Source organism: Equus przewalskii, chromosome 1 (assembly GCF_037783145.1).
Source record: "Equus przewalskii isolate Varuska chromosome 1, EquPr2, whole genome shotgun sequence".
Taxonomy (NCBI): domain Eukaryota; kingdom Metazoa; phylum Chordata; class Mammalia; order Perissodactyla; family Equidae; genus Equus; species Equus przewalskii.
The window spans coordinates 86,027,621-86,054,060 of NC_091831.1; the positions used below are offsets into that span (position 1 = coordinate 86,027,621).

Sequence of the window (26,440 nt, forward strand, 5' to 3'; positions counted from 1 at the left end):
CACTTGGGGTGGAGGGGTCCTCACAAACTCTAGGACAGCTCACGCTCCCTCTGGGCAGCCCCGCTGGTGGAGACACTTCCCAGGATTTAAACCCACATCTGTCTCCCCACAGCTTCTCCCACTGGCCACAGAAAAATCCCTTGAAGACTGTTAAGCATAAGCTGGCCTCCTTGTGATGTCCCCACAAATGTTTTCTCCCTCCTTCCCACCTTTCTTATCAATTCTGGGGCAGAGAGGGACCTCTCTTGCTGTGGCCACTGGGTTCATCCAACACCTGGATTGTGTGGATAATCAGTGTGGGTTGAAATGAATTTTTAAAAATTGAAGACAGCTCTCATATTCAGACCAATTGTTCTCTCATTTCTTCAAGTTCTCCTTGCTTATATTCTTCTGAGCATTAGAAGAAAAAACCCTTTTTTATAGAAATTTTCAGTCATACTGAAAATAGAATCTCATCCCTCTCCTTCAGTCAGCTTCAATAATTTTTAGCCTTTTCCAGCCTAATTTCATCTAGTCCTTGCCCTCGACTTTTTTTTTATGTGGCATATTTTAAGGCAAACACAATGCTGCACAGTTTATCTGTAAATATTTTAGTTTTATCCCTAACAGATAAAGAAGTTTTAACAAAACACAACCGCAACGCCATTATCACACCTAAGAACATATATTTTTAAATTATATGTACATATATATAGTTATGTATTCACATGTGTACAAACAACACACACATATATGTAATGTAGTAGAGAATTTGTTCGTGAGAAATTTTTCAGGATAAATTTTGAAAAAAAGCGGTAGGAACAAGGCAAGAACTTGTACTTCTGCTGACCTCTGTGGCCTCCTTCCACGGGATCCTGGGCTTCCCATGGTCTTGGTGTTGCAGCCATCATAAGCGGTCTGGGGTCACTGTGAAGGCAGGAGTGGACGTTCTGATCTCACTTCTGGCAAAGCTTTGTGGTGGGCCTGGGACAAAGGGGTCCGTGGGAGAGAAGGGGCCTTGGAAGCGGAGCGGAGCACAGCAGCGAGCGAGGAGCACAGGGATGAGCAGGGCAGTGCTGGGCCGCTTCTGTGAACGTGGAAATTTATGAAGAGGGGTCGGGTCTAGGGAGGGTTTCTGGGGATCTGATATTTTAAGACCCTTAGATTGCCCCTTAAAATATCCCAGAGTGACGATGTACATTACTCAGACCGTTTAGGCAATATGACAGCAATGATAAGAACATAGACTCGGAAATCCAGTTTCCTGGGCTTAAATTTTGGTTTTGCCCCTTACTGGCTTTGTGACATCAGGCAGGTGACTATTTTTCTGTGCCTTAATTTCCTCATCTGTAAAATGGGGGTAATAACAGCACCCGCCTTATCAGGTTTTCCTGATGGTGAGATGAATGTTTACATGTAAAGCTCTCAGAACAATGCCTGGCACATAGTAGGTCCTCAATAAGTGTCACTACAATAAATGTTGGCACCATTTAAGGCATCTATGCCAGTTTGTGTTTTCTCTGAACGTGACTCAGCATGCAGACCGGGCCATTTGGAACATCAGATCTTATTAGGATTACATATGTGTGTATATGTATAAATATACATGTAATGACATGATATCTATGCTAATATATTTCACATGTTCCGTTTAATCAATGTTTAAAAGAGGCTGTAGTTTTAGATTCAGTTGTCATGCTCTTAGGGAGTTTATCAATTTAAAGCTTGGACCATGTAATTTTAAGGCAAGTGCCTTTGATTCAGGCAACATTTGCCAGCAGGGCTGTTTGCTTTTAGGATGAAGCCATGGCTAGTCCCAGGCCTCTGCCATTAGCCACTCACGGGAGGAATTTTGTCCTTTTTCTCTTCTCTTCTGGCTAGTTAAAGCCTGTGTCCCTAACACCTTGAAGAGGCCCTGGCACAGATGACATACTCAGAACATGTGTTGTTGAAAAACTGGTTGCGTAAATTACTGATTAATGAATAAATGACTGGACCTCATTCAGCCAAAGAGGTGCATTTGCATGATTTCATAATGTCACGCAGATGTCCCCAACGTCACCAGCCTGTTGCTACAAAATAAGATCACTTACTTTATTGATCAAATTACGGTCACTTAAGCCATCACCACCTCATTCTGGAAACTAGGTGTTTCAGAGCACCACCCCTGCTTTAGTTATTTCTGTGAATCTCCTGAGGGTCCTCCCTGTGTCCACCCGGCAGTCTGGCAGTCTTAGTCCTCATGCAGCATCATCCCCTTGCTCCCTGTCCATCCCCCCGAGGCCAGGGCCCTTGAAGACTGTTGGGGAAGCATTAATACCTGCCCACAGATGCCAACATCCACGCCAGAGGGGACTGACCCTGGGTCCTCTCAGAGCCTCCCGTCCTCAGAGGAATAGACTTCCTGAAGTCCTTAGACAAGCAGGAGACCCTGGATCCTCCCCAGCCCTTGCCACACTTGCTAGCTGGGCTCTGAGTCCCACAGGTTCTCTTAGGGGCAGTCTCATCAGCCTCTAACCCCCTTGGGGTGCAGATGCTCAGTGCAGGCTGCAGGGCTGCACAGGTCCAGACGATGGGGCGTCTGCCTCACCCTTCTCCACATCCCTCCTGGTCCATGCTCCTCTCTTCTTCAGTGGAGGAAAGCCTCCCAGGTCTGTCAGTGGGGGAAACACCCTGGAGGTGAGGGTCGTGGAAGAGCTCCTCTCCTCCAGTATTTGATGCTCTAGCATGCAGACCATCAGCCACCCTCAGGTGCCCGCTGTACGACTAAGAATAGCAACTGTCTCCTGAGCTCGTCAGCAGATACAAAGCTGGTGGCACGTGCTCCGCATGGCTGAGCTCTTGTCATCCTCATAGCAGCGATTCTCTGCACCGGCTGTGGAGGAGGAAGGTGAGGCCCAGGGAGGCTTGGTCTCCAGCCCAAAGGCACATTTAAGTGGCAGAACCAGGATTCAGACCCAGGGCAGTCAGACTGTAAAGCACTGTGTCCGTTCATATCATGAGAAAATCTGAGCTCAGCCACAGGAAAAAACACACACTGTTCTGCAGATTTCTTGGAGTCACATCTGTGAATTGTCCACCCATTCACAGGGCCCAGGAGTGGGGGAGTCTGCCCAGTCTGTCACCCCTACCTCCCAGCTCTTTACCTTGAGGCCTAACATCATGCCCGCTTGTAGTTCAGGCCTGTCTGTCCCACTGTGACTGAGCAGGCAATCCCTTGCCCCTCCCTGCATTCCCTAATGCAGAGGAGTTGGCCTGGCCTCCCCCCTCCCAGTGCCCAGATGCTGGCCCGAGCTTCCAGCCCAGGGGCCTTTGTGACCAGTGTCCTAGAGACAGCACTGCTTCCCAGGTTTGCATGCCCATGCCGGGCTTCCCAGCTCCTGCCCTCGCCGGGCTGGGTTGGGGGCTAATTAGTTTTAGCTCCAGATCCCATTCCTCTCCTAGTAGCCCTGCCAGGGCTTCTCCTGCTCAGGAGAAAAGCCCAGTCCAGGCCCAGGATGCGCCACGCTCTGCAGACGTGCTGCCGTTAGAGGCACGTGCACGGCAATTTGGACAACATTTGGCAGCCACCCACAGAGTCAGATTGGGGTGTCAAGGGATGGATCCACCCACTGAAGGAGCCAGGAGGCAGGCTGAGCTTGGGTGTGTGTCAGGAGACTGGTCTCTAGGAGTCGGCTAACACGAATGTGGGCAGGAAGCAGGAGGTCAGCTTGGGCCTTTGGTTAACAGACTTTATTTACCATTTACAAAAGAGGTTGATGGCATGCAGATCGCAAGGATGCCATATCTCCTGCGGAGGGCGCTCATGGTCCAGCGCAGCGCCCCCAGGAAGCACGGACTGCAAAGTACCTGTCTGTTCGGTCTAGGCTCCGGCCTTGTGAGGGCCCACCTCTTAGTACTCCCTGGGTTGGGGACCACAGAAACCCGAGGAAGGAGCCTGCACACCAGCACATCCGAGTAAGACCTTGGAACACAGGCTCAGAAATCAGGAAAACCGCATGTGCACCTCATCTCTTTTAATAAAGTCACTGATGTGTTCTAGAGGGTTGTTGACGAGTGGAGCAAAATGCCAAGGACTGTTCTGCTGCTCTCTCTGTGCACACCTCGACTTCCTTGCAAAGCCGGCTTCCCGGAGGTTCAGCAGAGCTTCTGGGCATGAACCACAGAGGGCTATGTGTCTTCTCTCCAGGGGAGGTTGTCACAAGCTGACAGGTGTGTGCCCCCTGGCTAGAGGGAGATACTGAGGAGCCTGAAATTCTCAGACCAGGTCCTTCCTACAACCTGCTGTGAAACCTCGGGCAACCACTGCTGTCTCGGGAACTTATTTTCATTATCTCTGCGAAACGGAGGCTTGGGCTGGGCGTGCTGCCCAACACTGGTCCTCTCTGATGGTGACTGGCCAGGGCCACGCGGGGCACATGGTAGGGGGAGTGTGGGGGGGGTGAGTGAGTCAAGGGCAGTGCCGTCATCCAGCTCTGGCTGCCTGGATCCGGGGCAGCACCCACACCCGGCCCGGTGCCTCCTGGGGGTCTTGGCAGAGCAGCTGACAGGCTCCTAATACTTTTGGGAAGGGCTGCCCCCAAGAACCAGCCTGCAGAAAAATTCCTTACATCTGTGCTGCTTTGTGCTTGGTTGAAGCCCTGGTCCCTCGCCCTAGACCTGGGAGTGAGGCAGCCGGGACTCACTTTCTTCATTTTACAGATGAGGAAGAGGGTGAGCAGGGAGTTTAAACAGCCATCCAACGTCATACACATGAGCAGAAGAGCCGGATACAAATGGTCTCCCCAAATCTGAGCCCTGCGCTGGCTCCTCGAAGACTTCTGGTGGGGCGGCTCCTTAGAGAAGGGCCTAGATCCTCTTCCCAATGCCTCTGGGGCTACCACCAGGCTTCAGCTTAGACATTTCTGGGCCCAGGGAAGCCCTGGATGGGACTCTGCCCTCACTATGTCCTGCAAGGCCCATCTTACAGCTCTGTGTCCCACGTGGGCAGAGCAGGGGCCCCCAGTCTCTGCCCGGACACCATCCTCCGTCTTCTCAGTGGCATCCAGGCACAGTCCCCAGTCGGCGTGAGTCTTCAGTGCAGCTTTGCTCTCCCCGATGCCTCTGCTCTCCTACAGCCTACAAAGCTCACTGAGCCCCAACCTTAGCCAGGACAGAACCACCTTTTCCTGCTCCTGCTCTTAGCTGGAGGAGGTTTCAGGGTAGAGGTTCTAGTCGACCTTGTCACATGTGGCCAGGGCCCTGATCCTCAATGAAGGATGCTGAGGCCCCAGGAGGACCCAAGGGGCTGTGAGATCCGGGGTTGGTGAGTAGAAGACACACAGAAGCAGCCCCTTGTCAAGTCGTAGCCTCTGCAGAATGGAGAGCATCGTAGCTGGCTCAAGGATCTGGCTGATGGGGCAGGATTTGCCAGTTGCATCCCGCTACCAGAGAAATCCCTTGCCCAAGGTGCTGTCCAGAGCCCTGGATATGGGGGTTACATCATTGTACAAAACAGGGGTGACCCTAAGGAGCAGAGACGGGGGGCAGGGTCCAAAAGCAGAGCAGTTGGGGTGGGGAAAGAGAGGGGCCCGGGGACACACTCTAGAAGTAAGTCTTTTTATCTATATTCTTCTTCTCAAACTTCTGCCTGAGCTCGGAGACCAGAGCTGACTGGCTGGGGCTTCCCGCGGCCTGGGGTTTTGGTGACTGTCGGGGTTGCTGAGGAGTGAGCGAGCCAGAGACGGTAGGCACGGTCCAGTGGGCCGCACCCGTGCTGGGCGCCATGCTGGGGGGTGGAGGGGGAGCTGGGGCCTCCGGGGGCAGGGAGCTCCCTAGGCTGTTGTTGTTGCAGTTCTCATTGGGAGCATCCTCTTTGAGCGCGAACTTGGCCGCGGTCTTGGTCCTCCTGAACTTGAGCCACTCGATGCGGACGCTGCGGGGCGCAGGGCTGGGCCGCTTGCGGAGCACGCGCCGTACTGGCAGGACCTTGTTGGACTTCTTGTTGCGCCAGAAGGTGGCAGTGGAGATGAGGACGGTGATGGCCACGATGACGGCCATGATGCCGGCCAGCACGCCCACGGCCTTCATGGGGTTGTCTTTGGTCTGCATGAGGAAGGCGGCCATAGGGCTTCGGGACAGCGTCTGGAAGAGAGAGTCGCCTCCTTGCAATCTCCTGCCCCTGCCTGCTCCCTGGAGGGGTCGGGAGCTCCCTTAAGCCTGATGGTTTTTAAACTTTCTGGGGTCACCATCCCCCAGCTGACCCCAGATGAGCACGATGGGCTCCATTCCAGAAAAAAATGCACACAGAGGAAATACAATGCACGTGGCTCTCCAGAAAAACGCACACAGCGAGAGTGCGATGCAAGCAAGCACGTTGGGATTACGAACTCCTGTGTTAGCTGAATTCTGCTCTTGAGAGAGTAGGACATTGCTTACCTTTGATTGTGGGGGGCCACGTCTGCCCAAAGGTCTCAGGGACCCCTTAAGTGATGACTTTCGGGCAGACATTGAGCCGAGAACTATGTATAACAACTTTACTTCTGCCTGTCAATGCCCATGTGAAGGAGGTATCATTATTCCAAGTTTACAGGAAGGGTCGTGGAGCCCCAGCAAAGTCTCATCGTTAATGAGTGATGAAACCAGGATTTCAACCCGATTCCAAAGCCCTAAGTTTGACAGCCCAGGCAGCCTTTGCCAGGAGTGAGCATCTTTCGGAAGATGGCTGGAGAGGGTCTCTCTCCCTCCGGCCATGCTGCAGCGAGGTCTGGGCAGGCCCTCCGGCCCTCTTCCCAACCTGGGCTTCGTACCCACCTCTGTGTCCGTGATGTCAATCTTGAGTAAGGCCGTGGTGCTGAAGGAGGGGGAGCCGCGGTCCTTGGCCTGCACCTCCAGGGACCATGTGCAGTCCCTGTTGGGAGTGATGTTGTGCAGGGCGTCCAGGGAGCGGATGGAGTTCTTGAGCCAGATCTCCCCCGTGTGCGCATCAATGTCGAACACGTTGACCGGCTCCACGTGAGTGATGGAATAGTCCACCAGGTTGTTGGGCTCCTCTGCGTCCTGGTCTGTGGCCTGTGCACAGGAGGGACAGGCAGCGCTGGGCTTTAAGCATGATACTTGTGTACCCTGCCTAGACCAGTGGGTCATATGTGGCTTGCTGGGTTGATGGGGGAGGGTCCTAATCCTGTTTTGCGTGGACTAGAGTTGAGGAAGGAACTGAATGAGCCACAGTCTATGCTAGGCCCTCTAGTATGTTATGCCATTCGACTCTCAGAACAAGTCGAGGCAGTAGGTATTGTGAAAAAACAGAAGCGTGGATGCTGGGTGACTCATCTAAGGACAGGTAGAAGGAAGGGAACCGGGATTCAAAGTCAAGTTGGTTGGGTTTCAGAACCCATGCTTTGTCCACACTGGAAGACAGGACAGTGCAGTGGGAGGGCACTGCTCTCCCGAAGCTGGCACACTCCCTGCGTGAACCAAGGCAAGCCACTTAACCTGTCTGGATCTCAATTTCATTATTTGTAAAGTGTCAATAATATTTTCTTTCTCAGGGGTTATTTCCGAGTTGAGATGGGAATAAATAACGTACCTTAAAGTCCCTTGCCTATAGTGGGAATCCAATAAATCTTAATTTAAAATCAATTTTTATGCCACAGTCCCTCTTGCAACTGCTGGAACAAGACTGTGAGGGGAGCTCGGTTGCCTCTGAAGCCCACCTCAATTTTCACCGGGGTCCCCAGCACCATCGTCTTCTCCTGGAAGTTCTCTCCAAACTGGGGGTAGTGGTCGTTGACATCCAGCAGAGTGACGAACACCTCGGCCAGGCTGGACCTGCCCTCCATGTCCTCTGCCTTCACGTAGAAGTTGTACCTGGCGGTGGCCTCAGCATCCAGGCTGGCCCAGGGCTGGGTGTAGATGATCCCAGTGGATGGGTGGATCAGGAAGCTGCCGGGCACAGAGGGCGCAGGCATGGGCGTGCGCAGCACACACACGTGCACACGTGTGAGCACACACACACTGATGCACGTCTGTAGCGATGAGCTGCCTCTGGGAAGCAACAGTATCGCATTCCGCAGCTCCTCCAAGGTGTCCCACCTGCCCCACGCTCCAGCCCATCCATCGAAATGGAACTGACCGGAGTCCCAGCCTTTCCCTTTCCTCCCATGGCCAGCCCCTGCCTAGTCCCACACTGCTTGCCTGGCTCCAGGCCCTGAGGACTACCCTTCTTCTCTGAGACTCCCAGCACCTCACCGCCTATGTCGCCCAGCTCTGCCTCAGGCTTCCCTGCTGCCCTCTACTCTGGGCTCATGCTGGCCTCCACTCCTCCCCCATGTTGCCCTCCCCAACCTAGGCTCCTAATCCTTTCCAGGTTTCCCCTGTCCTCAGCGCAGAGCCCCTCGGCCCTCAGCCTCCCAAGTCCCTTGCCCGAGGCCCTGTCCAGGATTCTGGATCTACTTACAGGTCTGCCCCTGACCCATAGATGGAGTATTTGACTTCACCCCAGGGGCCTGTGTCTGGATCCACTGCCTGAAAGAGAGAAAGCTCCCAGTGGCCTGGGCCCCTTTGTCAGGGCACACTGGCAGCTCACAGGTCTGAGGGCTGCTTTAGTAGCAAAACAAGGGGACTTGGGGTTGACCCCGCTGGGGAGAAACTGCTCTGGAGGCCTGCTCTGGAGCCCTGGTTTTCTGCCCAGGATGTCTCAAGTGTTGGAAGAACCAAAAGGTTTGCTCCTAGAAGGTCTTTACGCCCCCTTTGTCAGTGAGAAAGGAAAAGGAGCTGAGTCCTGTGCCCTGAGCTCGGGGATTGTGCCCGTGTCCTCCTTATCGTCCTGTGAAGTGTCGTTATCCCAATTGTACAGAAGAAAAAACTGAGGCTTGGAGAGGCAAGGAGCTCGTCCAAGGACACAGCTACTGAGTGTGGGCTTTGAGGTTCAAACTGGAGCCCAGGTTTGCCTGATGTCCAGCATTAGGCCCCGCTCAGCAGGGCTCTCAACCCCACCCCTAGTCCCCAACCCACTGTGACGGCCACCACGTTGGAGCCCCCAGGGGCATTCTCAGGGATCCTCGCGATGTAGTAGTGGGAGGTGAACTTGGGGACGTTGTCGTTGGTGTCCAGGAGCTGGATCACCACATCCGCCGTGGAGCTGAACTTCTCCGGGGTGTTCACCTCAATGGCCAGGAGCTGGGGAAGGAAGGAGAACGAGGACTGTCCGGTGGCAGTCCCCTGGCAGAGAGCCTCTGCTTCCTGTCTCAGCACGGGTGTGGCCCCGCCTGCCTCGTCCCCTGTTCTTACTCTCAGCCGCCAGCCAGCTAGTCTTCCCGCCACTGCGAGGGCGCCCGTAAGGCCCACATCCTTCCCCCGCTGACCCGCAGTGCCGCCTTTCTTAGAGTTTCCATTTGTATTTCAGCCAATTTCTTTTGTTCCGCTGATTTGCATATTCCTTTTCAGTTCCAATTTTTTAAATTATTTTGTTTCATAAAATAATTTAATATTTGTTAGAGCAGGTTCCTGCCTCATATTCTTTTGTCTGAATTTTCCTATTCTTATAGGTTTATTTCTCCAGATAAAAACCAGGGCAATGGTGTCAAGCCCCTCACCACCTCCCTAAAGGGTATTCTAGGTACGACCTCACTGAGATGGCACTGGATTCTGTATTAACTTAAGGAGAATTTGCATTTTTTTCACAACGTGAGCCTTTACGTTTCTTTCCTTTTTTACGTCCCTTTGTTCAATTTTTGCATTTTTTGTCACTTAGATGCTGCATATTTCTTGTTATCGTTAATTCTCAGGACTTTTATCTTTTAGTTTTTGTTATAGAAGAGAACTTTTTATTCCATTATTCTCATTGGTATTTTTCGTATGTAGGAAAACAACGGGATCTTGTGTATGAACTTTGTAACCAATCGTCAGCAGCTTTGCTGGGTGGCTGACAGTTTTTTGATCATTTCTCTTAGATTTTTCTAAGCGAACAACCACATCACTTACAAATGATGATAATTTTGTCTCTTCCTTCTTAATGTCTGTACTTCTTATTTCCTTTCTTTATCCAGGAAAAGCATTTTTCCAGGAATGGTGTTAAATTACGGTGGTAAAAGAAGGCATCCACATTCTGCTCCCAACTTCACCGAATTCTTCCAGAATTTCACTTTTAAGCATGATGCTGGCAATCAGTGTGTAAGCATGTATAATTAATAATAATTTAAATAATATCAATAAGTATTTATTTTTCCTTTTTATTGCTATGTATTATGTATATGTTTATGTATAAATGCATTACTTCTAAATGTTTATAATTTTGAATAATTACAAATACAAAGGAGTATTTTTTTCATCTTCTGCTGAAGTTTTGATCAGAATAGATGACACATCAAATGCATAGAGAAAAACGTCTCTCTTGACAATTGCCCCGTTTTCCTCTCTCCGTCTATTCTCACGGCACACTCTATTGGTCGCTTCCCTTTGAAGCCCCTTGCCTTCCTGGGGACAATCGTGGTTTAGCAGGTGCAGCTCAGTGAGGCCGTGTGAGCAGGTGACAACTCTTGGATTGCTCTTCTTGTCCCTGCCCCACCAGCACCCCCATTAGCAGGAGGGGCAGAGGGACTGAGAAGAAAAGGGCAGCGAGGGACAAGCGAGCCCTCAGGAAGGAATCCAGGGGCTGCCAGGAGCTCTTGGGACCCACTCCCCCACCTACCTTGAAGGTTAGCACTTTGGACTTCTCAAAGTCGATGGCGGCCGAGTTCTCCACAATGATGGTGACCTGGGCTTCGTTCAGGACTGTCTGTGGGACCACGCGGAAGATGCCCCCGGGGCCCACTAGCCGCAGGTTGAATTTGGCATTGGCTCCCTGGGCAATAGAATTTGGAGCGAGGAGACAAGGAAGGTGAATGAGAATAGAAACTCATTATATAGTCGTGGTAAGCGAGGAGCTGTCACACGCCTGAACCCTGGGAGGGCAGTATTACCACTTCCTTCTACAGGGGAGGCGATCAAGGATCGGGGGATTTAGTGGACTATGAGGACTAAGCAGGGTAACAAGTGCATAAGGCCTGGCCCTGTGCCAGGCAGAGGGGGGTCACAAGACACATTCACAAACGCCGGGTTGGCGGGTCAGAGGCAGATGCGTTTTTGACCGGCTTTACTCCTTAATGGATCGTGAAGGTCTTTAGGCCAAACAGATCAGCTTCGATTACTCCTCTCCCACCTCCCCCTGGTGACACCCTCTCATTTCATTCATTTTGTGACCCACCAGCCCCTGCGGCGAACACAGTGAAGGCTGATGCAGACTCGGCTTGGGGCCCCAGGCCTCATGCAGTTTTCGGGAGGACGGGGCGGAGGGCGGGATCACGCACCTGGTCCGAGTCATTGACAGTGATCTTGAGGCCCCGCAGGATCTCCCCCTGCGGCGGATGCTCATACATAGACAGTTCAAATCTGTTCTGGGGTCCATTCTCTCCGTAGAAGGTCGGCGGGTGGTTGTTGAGGTCCACGATCCTGATGGTGACCGAGACCATGGCCTGGGCAGCTGGGCTCCCTGCCAAGCTGACCTCAGTCACCTGGGGCAGGGACAGGTGGCTGTGGCTGTGTGGCAGGCTGACTCCAAGATGGCCCCAATGAGCCCCACCTCCTGTGCACTCTCCTCTCCTTAAGCGTGGCCTGGCCTAGCGACTTGCGTCTGACTGGTAGAATGTGGCAAAGATGAGATGAGATTACAAGGGATCGTGACTCCTGTCTTCTAGCGGATTCTCTCTTTTGCCGGCTTTGATGAAGCAAGCAGCTAGCTTGGAGAGGCCCATGTTTCAAGGAGCTAACGGTCACCTCTAAGCCAACGGCCCACGAGGAATTAATCCCTGCCAATGACCACGTGAGTTTGGCAGCTGATCCTTCCCCAGTCAGGCCCTTAGATGAGAACCCAGTCCTGGCTGACAATTTGATGGCAGCCGCATAAGAGACCTTGAGACGGAGGACCCAGCCAAGCTGAGCCTGGACTCCTGACCCACAGAAACTGTGAGATATAAACGTGTGTTGTTTTAAGCCACTAAGTTTGGGGTAAGGTGTTACAACAGCCGTAGGAAACGAATACAGTGCTGTTACTAACCTTATTTCACAGAAGAGGCACAGAGGGGTGAGGCAGCCCCCTGGGGTCACATGGCTAGTGAGTGGCACAGCTGGGACAGGAAGAACTCCGGTGTGTCCTATTCATTAGCCAGTACTCTCCCCACCTCACTGCACTGCTCCCTCTTTGCAGCCAGACATGGGTTCAAACCCTAGCCCTGAGACATTCTGTCCTTGTGTCCATGTGGCCAGGAAGGGGAGGTGTGGAGCCACAGCAACAGATAACAAATACAGGCTGCAAAGCCAGGGCCGGAAATTCACCAGCACCTCGTGAACCACGTGACGAGCATTATGTGAGCCCCTCCACAGGCCTCCATCCACTTACTCCAGAAGCACGCTCTGGTCTTACCTGTCCCTAAATTGCCCTCCCTGGACTCCACTCCATCACACCTTAGCTGCTCCCCAGCTTTCCCTCCTCAGAAGCCCACACCTGCTGTCTGCATGTCCTATTTCCCACGCAGGTACTTCATGCTGACTTCCACACTGTGCCCGCACCACCCCTCTTCCACCTTCCCAAGTGCTCTGTTCCCTGAGCTGATGTGACCCTGCTCTTGGCAGGTCCCCTGCGACCTCTCTGATCTCTCCTTCACCTGTCCCCCACCATCCCTGCCTCCTCACTCCTAGCCTCAATGCTCCTACAGCTGTGCTCTTGGCCAGTGGCTGCTCTCTCCCCACAGCCATCTCTGGGGCATCTTGTTCCCTCCCATCCTTCCATAGCTACCTGTATGCTTGCACTCTCTCCCTTGAATTCTAAGCCTGTAGCCCAAATTTGGGTGACTCAACTTGAATGTCCCTGATGCACCCAATTCATCAAGTCCATCCCACTGAACTGGGCTCCTCTCCTATGTTCCTGATGGCGTGGTTCCAGCCTGGACTTCACCCATCCCTCTGCTTTCCCTCACCCTCATGGCTACAATCTATGGAGTCAGTGTCCTTCATAGTTTGCAATTTGTCCACTTCTGCCATTCCACCTCTCCTCATCCTCACGGGCCCTCTTTATCCATCCCTTGGCTGATGGCTCTGTCTCCCTACCTCTTGTTCAGTTCCCACCAGACCCTAGTAGGGACCAGTGTTCTCAAGTGCCAGGCTGGCACTTGTGCCAGAATCATTTTGGAGCTCAGAGTATGCAGAGTCCTGGGTTTACCCCAGATGCACTAAATTCCCATTCCCAGGAGGGCGTCCTAGAAATCTTTGTTTGCCAAACTCTAAATCTGAGAACCCCACTGGTCGAGCCAGCAGCCAGAGTGAGCTTTTTAACAAGACTCTTATCCTGTTCACAACCTTCCAATGGCTCTTTACTGCTCTCGGGCAGGACTAGCTACAAAATTTGCAGGCATAGTGAAAAATGAAAATGTGGGGCCCCTGGTTAAAGAATTATTAAGAATTTCAAGCAAGAGCAGAGCAGTAAGCTCAGCATGAGACCCTTCTCATCACAGTCCTTGTGTAATGACAAAGGTCACATTCCCACAAGGCTGGCCTTGCCCCAGGGAAAAACCCATACCTCATATTCAAGGCCTTCACTCCTCTGGCCCAAGCATGGGGTCCAGCCGTCTGTCCTTCTACATGCTGTCTGTACACTCTTTGCTCCGGTCTCACTTGACTCCTTCTTGCACGCCCAGTACATCACATGTTCTCACCTCCAGCCTTGGCTCATTGCCTCTACTCTGCCCCCACCCCAACCAGAGCTCCCCTCCACCAGTCTCCACCTGTTGGGTCCTACCCATGCTCAAGGCGTTGCTGCTTCAGTCCCCCCTCCTCCTGCCTTGTCACAACTCTCTGCTTGTGAATCCATGGCTCCTCTGCCCAGGGGCTTTGTGTCTATCAGCTGCAGCCTTCACACAGGTTGCCTGATGCAGGTGCTCCTTGGAGCACCATGAAGCTCTCTCCCCAGACCGTATGCCCGGGCGGGTGAGGGAGGTGGCCTGGGACTCATCACCTTTGGAATCTTCCAGGACCCTAAGGTGGAGAAGGCCGAGCTAGAAGGAGGGTACCTGTACATGCAGCTTGTACACCTCTCTCCGGAGCTGGGCGGGGCTCTGCGTGACAAAGATGACTCCAGACGTCTCATTAATTTCAAAGGCTCCATCACTCCCTGTCACAGAGGAGAGATGTGCCAGGAAACTGAGTCTCAGGGGGGCTAAGGGACTGGTCTAAGGTTACACGTTAAGACAGAGCTGGCACTTGGACTCACTTCTGTCCCAGGTTCCATAGTACTTTGTTTCTCTTATGCATTGTGTGTGTGTGTGTGTGTGCATGTGCGTGTGATGGAAAGAGAAAGGGAGAAAGAAAGAGATACAGAGCGAAAGAGATAAGGAAGGAGAGAGGGAGAAGGAGAGAAGGGGAGAGAGGGAGGGGAGAGCCAGGAGAGAGGGAGAGGAGAGAGACTGGACGGGGAGGTGAGAAGAGAGGAGGGCGATGGGTGGGGTGGGTGCTTGGTGACTGTGTGAAGGTTTGCAGGGGTGCTGGGGAGGGAGGGCAGCTGAGGGTCTCTGTGCCTGGGGAAAGGAGCCTGCATGTGACACTGGGCATGTCCGGGCGTGTGTGAGCGCTGGAGGGCGGGGTGCACGGGGCACGTCCTAGGGACAGGGTCAGGGGAGGCTGTGGTGTCTGAGTGAGAGCATACAGACATGTGCATAAGGGGCCTGACCCTGTGAGGACCGGCTACTGAGGGCTGCAGAGCCCACCCCAGGGCCAGCTCCACCTGCTCAGTGGCTGCCCAGTTGTGGAAAGAGCACAGACCTGGACTGCAGACTTATGTTCAAGCTCAGTGGGGACTTGGGATCCCCCTTTAGCTTCTCTGAGCCTCAGTTTTTTCATCCATATATGGGGCTGGCACTGGGGAAGTGTTATAGTATCATTACATTTAATTCATTTAATTCAACTACATGCTCTGGGCCAAAAGATTTTTAAAAATGAGAAAAAAACATAGCAGTTTCAAGAATGCAAAAAAATGTTGCCACCCTTTCTCACCAATGAGCCCATGCCCAGGGTGCAGGGAACATGAATCTGTGCCACTGTGTGGCTCTCAGGACCCCCACCAATGCTTCTCTCCCTGTAGCTGGACAGGGTGATAAGCCAGGGCTGGAGCACATGCCCAGGGAGACTTACTGCCTCCTGGAGGGACCCAGCCTCTCCTCTCCATACGTCTTGTCTTTCTGGCCCACAGATGAGGGGCTGGGACCCAGGGGGGCTGGGCACTCTGCTCTGGTCAGCAATGGGCCTGTCCCCAGAGCTGCCCCAGACTCACCATTCACGAGGCTGTAGACCAGGCGGTTGGGTCTGCCCCGATCTCCGTCTATGGCGACCACCGTCAGGACCTCCGAGCCCTGGGGACAGGAGTTGCTGCCTGAGGCCCATGGGTGATGCTGGGGCTCTCCCCGCCCCAGACACAGCCCCCATCGCAGAGGGAGGAGCCGCCCCTGCCCAAGAAGACAGCCGGGCCTCTGCGCACCCCACCCTGCCCCGCGGGGAGCTTGCAGCACCCACTGGGTTCCCAGCGCCAGAGAGACAGCCTGGGCCCCACTGCTCCTCCTCCACCTTCCACCTACAGATGTGCCAGAGGGAGAGGTGAGCAGGTGGCAGGGGCTGGACACAGAGGGCGGGCGTCCAGTGCAAGTCCAGGAACTAGGACTTAATCCTGTGTCACGGGGTGCCAAGATGAGACAAGCCCTGCTCCACCCTGGCCTGCGGCCCCCTCTGAGCCCCCTCCTGGGGCCCTCTCCCTGGCCTTTCCATGCTCATGGCTGCTGCCTCCTCCTGCCCAGCATCTCTGCAGGACGGCCTGGCCCTGCCCCGTCCTGTGGTCCCCCCAGCGTGGAGGCAGTCCTTGCTCCCTCTCTTGGTGCTCATCTCCTGCACGTGGCTGCCAGCTTCTGGAAAGGGGGTATCAGCTTCTGGAAAGGGGGCATCTTAGTTTGGGCCCAGCAGGTGAAGGGTCCTCTAAGTGTTTCATTGTTTTGTAAAGTCGGGAATCATCAGAAACCAGGAAGTGAGAATTGAGAATGCAATTCAATTCCTCAGAGAGCCCTGGAGCTGAGGAGGCTGTGGGAGCTCAGGCACCGGCCTGGTCTCTGCCCTCACGGAGCTCTCAGTCTGGCTGGGGGGCACCAAAACACATGGGCTCCCCCAGGGAGGGGTGTGCTCACGGAGGGGTGTGGGAGCAGAGACGGGCAGCTCCCATCTGCACCAAAGACGTCAGGGGAGGCTGTGAGCTGAGAGCTCAGGGGCGTCAGGCCCACATGGTTCAGGCAGAGGATGGGGCAGAGTGGGGGGTCAAGTGCAGATTTTTGGGGGTGGGGACAGAGATGGCGCTGAGTGGGGAAGGAAACCGACGCCAGCCTTGGAGCCAGGCCTGTGTGCGATGTCTGACAAGGGTGGTGGTGGTTTGGCAGCAAACCGTGGGAGACCTACTGGTCTGAGGGGCCCCAGCCTCCAGGCATGGAGCTGTAGGAGCTGGGGGGGCACCAAGGAATCCCACCCCCCGCTACAAGGTGTAGGAAAGGCCCTACCCAAACCGAGGCCACTGGCCTCTCCTCTCGGCCCTTTGGTGGGGCTGACCTGTGCAGCTGGGCTGGGGAGGTGTGCATGAGTGAAGACGTGCCCGGCACAGTGTCTCTCCACATGCACACGAGCACCTGCCTCTTCCCCCTTACACATCCCGAGGCAAAAGGACCCTGTTGTGGCTGGATCTGAGCAAGTCCAGAGCCAGCCTCCGTGTGTGGAGGATGACCCAGGGCTGAGCCTAGCTGTCCCCAGCAGGGGACCCAGGGGCAGCATGAAGGACAGGGCAGGAGGCCTCTGCAGGGGACACTGGGCCAAGGGGCGCTGCCACCCACCGGGAGCGTGTCCTCGTACACATAGCCGTAGTAGGGTGTGCCCATGAAGACGGGGGCCATGTCCTGCACGTCCTCCACGTTGACTGTGACCGTGGTGGTGGCCGAGAACACCACGTCAGCCCCTCGCAGCCTGCCCCCGCCGTCCTGAGGAAGGATGGGAGAGAGAGGGCGCTTGGGCTCTGCAGTCGGACAGGTGCCGGCACTTGCTGGCCGTCGTACCAGCCGCCCTCTCTGAGCTCTGCTTGCTCCTGTGTCACCTGGAGATAATTCTCCCTCACAGGAGTGTTGGGGAAATTAAATGAGATGATGTATAAAGGTCTTCAGTCGGGCCTGTATGCAGCAGGCACTCAAAAGTCTTCCTTGGGAAATAGGGTTATTTCTCTCTCCAGGGAAACCATGTCCGACTAGTGGCAGAGGAGGAGAGGGTCAGAGCCAAGTTGCCCCTCCCAGCCAGGCCCCAAGTCGCAGACACCTCTTGGGGACCTACTAAGAGCATGACTTGGGCCCGCCTCTGAGCGTGTTTGATGGAGCCCACAGAGGACAGGGCAGGTGGGGCCATCCTGAGCCTCCTGGATGGCCTGTAGCCAATACTTCCTTTCCTGCGAAGGGAAACGCCAGGCCTAGAGGGATGGCTGGGGTTTCGTGCTCTCCGGAGGAGGAGCAGCCACTCTGGCTGAGCATCTGCTGACTTGCGGGTCCCACACGGTGCGATTCAGAAATATGAGGAACTTAGCTAAGCTGGAGTGGTGGGCAGACGAGGCTCAGAGAAGGTAACTGGCCACACAGAGAGGAACAGGTGGGGTGAACAAGCCTGGACAGAGAGATGGAGGTACTGGGGAGCCAGGTTTTAGGGGATGTGAGGAGTCAGGAATCTCCTGGCCATGGCCACCTGGTCCTATGGAAGGGAACCTGGCCCGTCAGTCTTGAGGGGGTGTCCACCCTCTCCTAGAAGGGAAGCGGCCCCCTCCAGCCCACAGACACCAGCTCCCTGGAGGGCACGTCCATGTCTGCGCAGGGTCCGTTCAACAGAGATTCTGAGCCGGCGCACCCCATCCCGCCCCCGTCACACCTTCGCTTTGCAAACTGCCCCCACTTCATCATGGAACCTAACTTGGCTCCAACCCAGGGTCAGCCTCCCCCTAACAAAGGCTGCTCCCCAGTGTCCCTCTCCATTACCTTGGCAACCACGGTGACGAAATGGGCCCGGGCCTTCTCGTAGTCCAGGGTGGCCCCAGCCTGGAGGCGCAGCACACCGCTGTGCCGGTCCACGGCGAATTTGGTGGCATGTGTGTTCTGTAAGAGTGAGGGGTGGGCTGGGCCTTGGGAGGGGACCCGGCCAGCCCCAGGAAGGCCCACTCTGCTGACTGAAAAGGGGTCTTTACCTTCCTTTGTCACAGGAACTCCAGCCTCAGGGCTGAGGTTCAAACTTGAGGGTACTCAGCCTCTTTGGCCCCCAGGGTCCCCCTTCCTGGGGCTCTAGGCTTCCCCTCCCTCTCCCTCAGTCAAAACCAAGAAGCTCAGGCCAGCCCTGTGGCATAGTGGTTAAGTTTGTGCACACTGCTTTAGCGGCCTGGGTTCACCAGTTCAGATCCCAGGCACAGACCTACACACTGCTCATCAAGCCATGCTGTGGTGGTGTCCCACATAGAAGAAGTAGAACGCTTTACAACTAGGACATCCAACTATATACTGGGGTTTTGGAAAAAAAGGAAGATTGGCAACAGATGTTCGCTCAGGGCCAATCTTCCTCACCAAGAAAAAAAAAAGAATGCTTGTCTTTAAAAAAATCAAAAACCAAGCAGCTTCCTTCCAGTGGAGCCATCACTCTTCTCTCTGCTCAGCTGTGGGCTGAGCTCTGGCCTGGGGGTTTCAGCAGGTAGAATGTCAGTGGAGTGCTCTAACCTAGAGGGGCCGGGGGCTTGGAAGCTGTAGTGATGGAGGGAACCTTCAGGACCTTCAAGCCCCACCAAGCAGTGACTGCAGGCCAGTCCCAGGTGGCTTCTGGGGGCCGGCGAGGGACAGGAGAGGGCCCTCGGTCTGAGGAAGGCTTCCTGCTGTCTTGGAGCGTTACTCCTATTTATTCCTCACAACCACCCAGTGAGGATGCGCCCATTTACACTCGAGGAACCCCAGCTGGGGAAGTTAGATAACAGGTTGAAGGCCCCACGAGGGGATTCGGTGGGGTCTCTCCAGTACCCAACGAGCCAGGGGATTTCTCCAGAACCTGTGTTTTTAGCCATTGCGCTACACTGCCTTGAAAATTGTGAGAGCACGTGATGAAATGTGAGAGCAGAGGAAATGCTACAGAAACGGCAAGCTGGTGAAGGAGGACCACTGGTTCCTGAGGAGCTGGGGCGGGGGTCGGGGGGCCATGCAGGGAGGGGCTGCGCCTTTGACGGGGGACAAGTGGACAGGGGTGGGGTGGGACGTCATTCCAAGGATTGCCTCTTCCAAGAATTGCCCCTTCTCTCTTTTTTCCTATTGACAATTCTAGGCCCAGGCAGGTTTCTTCCACCCCATTTGGGTGCCAAGTGCCAGGGCCTTCTCCTGGGGAAGGGGCTGGGGGTGCAGAGCTGAGGGTCCTGGAGATGTGGGGAGAGGGAGGCAGGCCCACTCAGAGGGAGCCAGGATGGGCCAGTCGGGGGACGGCAGCTCCTGCCGGGTCCCTCTTATGGTCCCCCTGTCCATCCCACTCCTGCGTTTATGGAGACCCACTGGGGATCTGAGGTGGCATCTCTAATGATCTTTGGGAACAGCAGAGGCACCGACAAAAGGGTTTGGTGCTGGGGGTGGGGGCCATCCAGGTGTCCCCTCTGGCCCAGGCCTCTGGTTCTGTCCTGTGTGCCCCACCTTACCTGCAGGAAGTAGGTGACGCTCCCTCCAGACCCTGTGTCCTTGTCCACTGCATGGACCTTCAAGATGCTGCTCCCGGCAGGCGTGTCCTGAGGGGTCACAGCCACGGGGGGTCAGCACACAGAATGCTTAGAGAGCTAGGGGTCCTGGGGGCCATGGGAGGTGGGGTCAGGGGAGTGAGGAGCTAAGAAGAGGTGACAAGGTGGTGACCAACCCAGGGAGCACCCGACAGAGGGAGGAGACACCCAGAGTCAGAGTGGTGCAGGAAAGAAGGGAAAGGAAAGGAGGAGAAGCCAGATGTCCTCCCCGAGGATGGCGTCAGGGAGAGAGAGAGAAAAACTGGGACCCGAGATGGATGAAGCGTTCAGAGATGGAACGAGGATGAAACGGGAGAACGGTAATCAACATGAGCATCTTCAGCATCACCGGGGATCACACACACACACAGAGCCAGAAGAAAATGTCTTTCTCCTCCGGAGTCAGCAGACATTTAAAACTTTGCGAATCCCCAGTGTTGGCGAGGGACAGGGACACGAACCCTCTCCCTCAGCCCAGGGGAAGGGCAGACAGGCCATTCTGGGAAAGCAGTCTGGCCTCGCCTCACAGGTGTTCGTGCTTCCCACCTAGTAATTCCAAACCCTGGACTGCGTCTTAAGGAAACCATGCCAATTAGAGAAAAGGAACTTGTATGTTCAGAATCTAATGTTTCTTATGGCAGCAAAAATTTGAAGCATCTTAATTATTCAAATGTAAGAGAACAGCTCAGTAAATGATGGAATATACACCCAGTGGAAGCTCTTAAAGTGAGTTACCCAAGGTTTATAATTACTGCGGAAAATGCTTATTTATAAATCAAGTGAAAAAGAGGACACCTGTGTTCACTACGCTCCTGACCATGAAAAACAAAGAGAAAATAAAAACCTACAGTCACAAAATGACTAGAAGGAAACACACCAAAATTTAGCAGTGCTGTCTCAAGTTGGAGGGATGGAGAGTGATTTTTGAAACTCTTTTCTTTCCTACTTTTCTACATATTTCCCAGTTCGGCAATAAACATACATTGTGATTACAATGGGAAATGGTGAATGAACATCGCTTTGGAATAAAAATGAATGTGTGGGGGACGGCAATGGAGGTCGGGGAGGTGCTCTCCAGCGGGTAGTAAGTGCTCCTTACTCAGACACCCGTCCCCACGGCCAGGTGAAGGGCAGCCCAGGGGGGCAGGCCATGGGCCTGGGGCGAGAGTGCCTGGCCCTGCCCAGAGCCCCTTGCTCACCTCAGGGACCTGGACGACGTAGGGCTCCTCGGTGAACCTGGGCGCCTCGTCATTGGCATCCGTCACCAGGATCACGACTTTCTCTGCCACCTGAGAGGGGCGAAGGGGACAGGGGTGGGGGCGGTGAAACCTTCTGGGTGATAAAGGGACAGTGACCTCTGATGTCCCAGGTGTGTGTCTCTGCCCATCCCTCCTCTCTCTGTCCCTCCTTTTCTCTGTCCCTTCCTCCTTCCTTCCTGCCCTCTTTTCTTCATTCATGCAACAAGTATTATTAAGCAACTTCTCAGTGCCAAGCACCGTGTTCCATTCCGGAGACAGAAGACACAGTCTGATGGTGTGCATTTTCCCGGATGGGATGGTGGCCAAGACCAATGCATAAAAGAACAGTGGTGATACCATTCAGGGAGATAGCAGAGGCATGCCAGGCAATGAGGGCGGGGCCCCTGGGCTGCTTGATTCCAGGGGTACCGCGCACCCCGTGGCTGAGGTACATGCATCCCCGGGGGCTGTGGGTGCACAGTCCAGGAGGCCCCGAGAAGGGGCAGCCACCCCAGCCTGTGGGGGTGGACAACAGGGACTGTACCCCGAGGGGTGGGAACTGAGCTCTGCAGCAGACTGTGGGGCGGGAGGGAAAGAGGTCGAAAGGTGTGCCAGGAAAGAGGAGCAACATGCACAAAGGTGAAGAGGAGGGAATGCACGCAGAGAGCAGAGAGCGTGAGTGGATCTACGGATGGGTGGTTGGTAGGGTGAATGCAGGAGAAAAAGTGGGCGAGGCAGGTGGCGCTCGATGGGGAGGCCCTGAATGCCAGACTGAAGCTAGATTTCATCCTCAGGGCCCTGGGGACCAGCTGTTGGTGCATTTCTGAGCTGGGTCACGGCTGGGTCTCTGATCCACAGTGATGCCTAAACTTGGGGTCCGGGAGCCTCGAGGAAGGGGAGCCCCTCGATGAGGGCTGGGGGAAAGTGGTGGCTGTGAGGAAGGAGGTGAAGGAGAAGGAGGGGTCTGCGTGCCCAGGTGTTCAGCTCGGGGGATGGGGGAGAGCCAAGAACCAGGTCGGGGGAGGCAGATGGTAAAGCAGGTTCGAGCGGGTGCTGTGGAATCTGGGTGCGGTCCAGCAGAGGTGCAGCTGGTGGATCTTGCTCTCTCCTTCCCTTCCTTCCCCACTGGGCTCCCTGGCTGCAGCCCCCTCCTGGGGGCACACTGAGGCTGATCTAGCTCCGTTCCGGCTTGGGTTTGCCCGGGAGCCCCCCAGGAGGCTGGAGGAGGAACTGTGCTCAGGCCAGGGAGCTGCCTGCTGCCGGGGGGCTGGCTCGGGCGTGCACTCACCAGATTCAGGCTGTCAGAAATGCTGATGATGGCTTCAATCTCATCCTCCCTCTGCGAAGCACAAGGACCCAGTGAGCATCCAAGAACCCGAAGCACCATGAGGACCCCCGAGGCTATGGGGAGCCCCCCCCCCACCCCGCCCAACCGAGTCCATCAGAGGAGCCCTGGGTGTTTCTAGAGAGCCCTAGAGAAGGGGGAGGCCGCCAAAAGCTGCCTCTGACCACCCTTGAGACCTTGTTTCGGGGCTTGGGACGTCAGAGGTTCCCATAAACCCAGAGAGATTGTTGAGGCGCCAACAGAAAACGCTCCCCTGCGAGAATGAGGCGAGGTGCTAACCTAGGGCACTGGAGGTCCCAGGAAGAAGGTTTTTTCCCTTTTTTTTCTTTTCCTTTTTCTCCCCCTTATCTCTCCCACTTCTCTCTCCATATTCCACAGTCTACAGAGGTCCTGGTCTGCCATGTCTCCAGCACTCCCCAGGACATGGTAGGACCTCAATGAGGAAGGGTGTCGGGGTTCCCAGGTCCCCGGGGGGGCCAGCGAGGGGCAGCACAGTCACTGAGACCCACCCGTTCTTTTCTCTGCCCTGGCTGCGGCTGGCGGAATCAGCTACGGACCAGAGCTGGCAGAAGTCCCTGCAGCTGAGGTCCAGTTATGTGGCCAGCCAGAGCCACCAGCCTGGTGTGGGGTCTCAAGAGGGAAATACAGACCATGCCCTGTCACCCACAGGCTCAGAAGGGTGCACACAGGTGGAGTTTTACCAAACTCAGACCTACTCTCTAAACCACTCTTTCCAACTGGATCTGTAGTCTAAATTTTGTGTGGCTTCCAGGACCTCTCCAAGGACCCCTCTGGGGGACCTTCCAGCCCACAGCGGTTTGTCAGGGCACCCCGCAGGCAGTGCAATTCGCACCTCCCCATACCTCTCTGTCCAGCTCTTCAATCAGAGTGATGTTTCCAAAATTGGGGTCAACAGAGAAGACGCTCCTAGCACTGGGGTCGAAGCTGATGTGGTAGGAGACAGGGTCTCCCTCCGGGTCTGTCCCATTCAGGGTGTACACATGAGAGCCTGAAAGGAAACAGAGAGAGGGCACCTAGAATCTGGGACTCGACTTTTCCTAAAAGTGGCAGCTGCTCAGGACCAAAGATTCGACTGTTCACACAGTGAATATGCAATTCAGCGCCAAAGGTTCCAGCCTGAGCTGAGCACTTGCTGCCGGGGCGGCTTCCTGCTCAATCCTTATTCTTCACAACTGTCAGTCAGATGTTCGTATCAGCTACTAGACTGTAATCTATAATACAGATTACAGAGGAGTTTCAGGGCTGCGGGACTGAACTCTAGGCTCCCTGCCTGGTGATGACTCCTAGCCCAGGAGCCAAGACCCAGGCTCCCTGGGAATGGGGGATAAGGGAAGAGGGAGGAGCCGTCAAGGCAGGAAGGGTGACCCAGGTGCCACATCTCCCCGGTGCCCGAATTTGGTCCTCAGGGATCGTGGAGCAGGTGCTGCTTTTACACTGCATGTCCTTTTGCTCAGGGTTCCCAGCCCACAGCGGGAGGCAGAGGAGATGCAAATCTCTCTCCTCTTTGTCTCTCTCCGTCTCTCTCTGCAGATCCCAGCAAGTTGCATGTTCTTGGGCTGTTTTGAAGCCCAGAGACCTGAGGCTCTGGAAGGTAAGTACTTTTGCTCAAGGTGGCACAGTGGTCAAGAGGCCGCACTGTGGCCAAGCCGGCGCCAACCACCATCCTGGGGACTGCCGCCTGCCGCCTGGGGCTGGCCCTGTCTCTGGCCCGCCGGGGCTCCAGGACCGTCCCGGTTCAGGTCTCCATGGCAGCGGTGACCTCCTTTCCTGCACCGGCCGGGGGAATTCGGAGCGCAAACAGGGCGCCCCGCGGGAGCGCGCAGCCCGGCGCTCGGTGTCTCCACCGGCTCGGAGGAGTCACGGGTTGGTCCTTGCGCTCGGGGTCCCTCCGAAAGAATGATGGGGGGCCGGTACCAGGGCCACTCACCTACGGGAGTGTCCTCTGGAAGGCTGAACAGAGCCATGTTTCCGTTGGTGCTGCCGACCCCGTTGTCGAAGAAGTAGGGGGCAAAGTTGGCCTGGGCTGGTTAGAGAACGCGGACAGAACAGACAGACAACCGGACATGCGGAGGGACGGCTTCGCACCGGCATGGTCACGCGTCCGGCCCCACTCGTGGGCGGACGGGCGCTCCCTCCCCAACCCCGGCACAGCGACCACCGACGGGCTCGGCTGGAGAGGCGCAGAGAGGGTCGCTCCGCCACCACCCCTCGTGGGCGCGGGTTGGGCTCGGGCTTGCCAGGAACAGGCACCGTCTGTCTGCGGCGCTGAGCCGCCAGGCAGCGGCCAATCTCAACCCCATCAACGAGCCGACCGGGACCCCGCGCCCAGAGAAGGGCAGTGTCCTGGCCAAGGTCACACGGGGCACGGGGACACCCTCCCCTGCGCCGCGCGGCCATCAAAGCGGCCCCCACACCTCCCGCCCTGCTTCTGAAGAAGTGGAGGGCAGCGAGGGTCCTGGTCCCAAATCCCGGAGCTCCGGAGAACCGGCCTCAGGAGACGCTCCGGGAGCGCCCCTCTTCCAGTGGCGACTGGAAGAAACGCCCCCTGCCCTTCCTCCGCCACATCCCCATCCTTTCCTTCTCCCCCATCCCGAGTCCCATTCTGGAAGTGAACGGTCCAGAACTGTCTCTGGGTTCCCCCGTGGAGCGCGGGCGCCTGCCCTCGCCCCCACTCACCCAGGCAGAGGAACAGCAGCTCCAGGGCCGGGGCGGCCCACCGGCCGCGCCTCATGTCTCCGCGGGCGGGTGGTGTCGTCGGCCGGGCGCAGGAGCGCGGAGCATCCCTGGGCGAGGAGGGCAGCGACGACAGCGGGGGCGGCGGCGGCGGGAGGGGCGCGGGCGGGAGTGCTGGGTGGCGCGAGGGCGCTAAGCCGATGACACTGCTCTCGGATCTGCGCAGCTGGAGCGCCCGCCGGCCGCCTGAGGAGACCAATTAGCGGGAGCTGAGCCGAGGGGCCCGGCTCCCAGCAGCGGGAGGGGGTGGCCGTGACGGGGAGCCCCTCTCTCCCACCACGCCCCCTTCGCCCAGGTGTGGGGACCCCAGGTCCGCAGTTGGGAGCCCTGCGCAGAGAGCGAAGTGCCTTGCCCCTGGTGGCCCTGAGCCTCGCACTGGAAAAGTGGGGTTTCTCAGCGTCTCCAAGTTCTGGAAGGACTGGGCTCTGCCGGAGTTTTCCCTTTTTCTGAACTTCCTTTGTGACTTTCAGGGATTTGCCGCCCTCTCTGAGCATGAGCACTGCAGACTGTGGAACAGGCCGGCCTCAGCCTGGAGGGATCCCTCCTTCTGGTCTCCAGGAGAAATCAGAGCAGGGGAGAAGAAGGGTGGATGGGCTTTGGGGAGCACATGGCCTTAGAAGTCCAAGGGGGTTCCAGGAATAGTGTCCCTGAAGGCTTTGGGGGTGAGATCAAGAGACAAAGAGGAGGGTAGTGGTCCAGAGAGGAGCAGATGGTGGGGGGTTATCAGGCCCGCCTCTTGGGGATCTCAATACCCCAGGCCAGGCCAGCTCTCCCAGAGGATGGAATGGACTCCCCACTAGGGGCCCACACTGTGCTGGGCAGCAGGGAGGGCAGACAAGTCTCCACTAAGATGGGAGGTGGAAGTTGCCCTCACACATCCTGGTCCCCAGTGGGTGACTGTGAGAAGCAGCGGACCCAGTCAGGCCTTGCAAAGAAGGGGGAGCGTTTGGGTTTGAAGGCAGATTCAAGCCCCATCCTGGGACAGACTTGCTAACAGAGCTGGCCAACGCAGGCATGGACCACCCCAGGAGGGGTGAGCTCCCCGTCCCTGGATGATGATCAGGAAAAGCAAGGTGCTGCCCTGGGGGCCCTGGATGATGACACCTAGGAGAAGAAGGTAGGCTCAGGATCCTTTCTGGGGGCTGGTAAATTTCCCCAGGCTGGACCTCGTTCTCTTGCTCTGACACTGGAGTTCAGTTGGAAAAGCAGCCAGAGACCCCTTGTGTTCCTCGGAGAGGCCTCCACTGCTGGGGTCTCAATGTTCCTCCC

At 55.8% G+C, this 26,440-nt stretch overlaps 1 protein-coding gene across 1 annotated transcript; it reads right to left on the reverse strand.

Moving 5' to 3' along the window:
• Positions 1-650: 650 nt before the first annotated feature.
• On the reverse strand, positions 651-25,591 carry CDHR1 (cadherin related family member 1). Its single transcript, XM_070616468.1, has 17 exons — positions 25,115-25,591; positions 24,366-24,461; positions 23,281-23,426; positions 22,361-22,411; positions 21,034-21,123; positions 19,760-19,846; positions 18,081-18,197; positions 16,905-17,048; positions 15,317-15,395; positions 14,061-14,161; positions 11,307-11,510; positions 10,649-10,801; positions 8,974-9,138; positions 8,417-8,484; positions 7,674-7,902; positions 6,772-7,029; positions 651-6,102 (listed from the first exon to the last, which is right to left on the reverse strand). The coding sequence occupies exons 1-17, from the start codon at positions 25,167-25,169 to the stop codon at positions 5,563-5,565; spliced, it is 2,583 nt and encodes an 860-aa protein (XP_070472569.1). The 5' UTR covers positions 25,170-25,591; the 3' UTR covers positions 651-5,562.
• Between the last annotated feature and the right edge of the window lie 849 nt (positions 25,592-26,440).

Coding starts and splice junctions, on each gene's coding strand:
- CDHR1 (XM_070616468.1), bottom strand. CDS start 25,169: ATGAGGCGCGGCCGGTGGGCCGCCCCGGCCCTGGAGCTGCTGTTCCTC. Junction 22,412..23,280: donor TTGAAGAGCTGGACAGAGAG/GTATGGGGAGGT, acceptor TGTGCTTCGCAG/AGGGAGGATGAGATTGAAGC. Junction 7,903..8,416: donor TATGGGTCAGGGGCAGACCT/GTAAGTAGATCC, acceptor TGTGCCCGGCAG/CTTCCTGATCCACCCATCCA.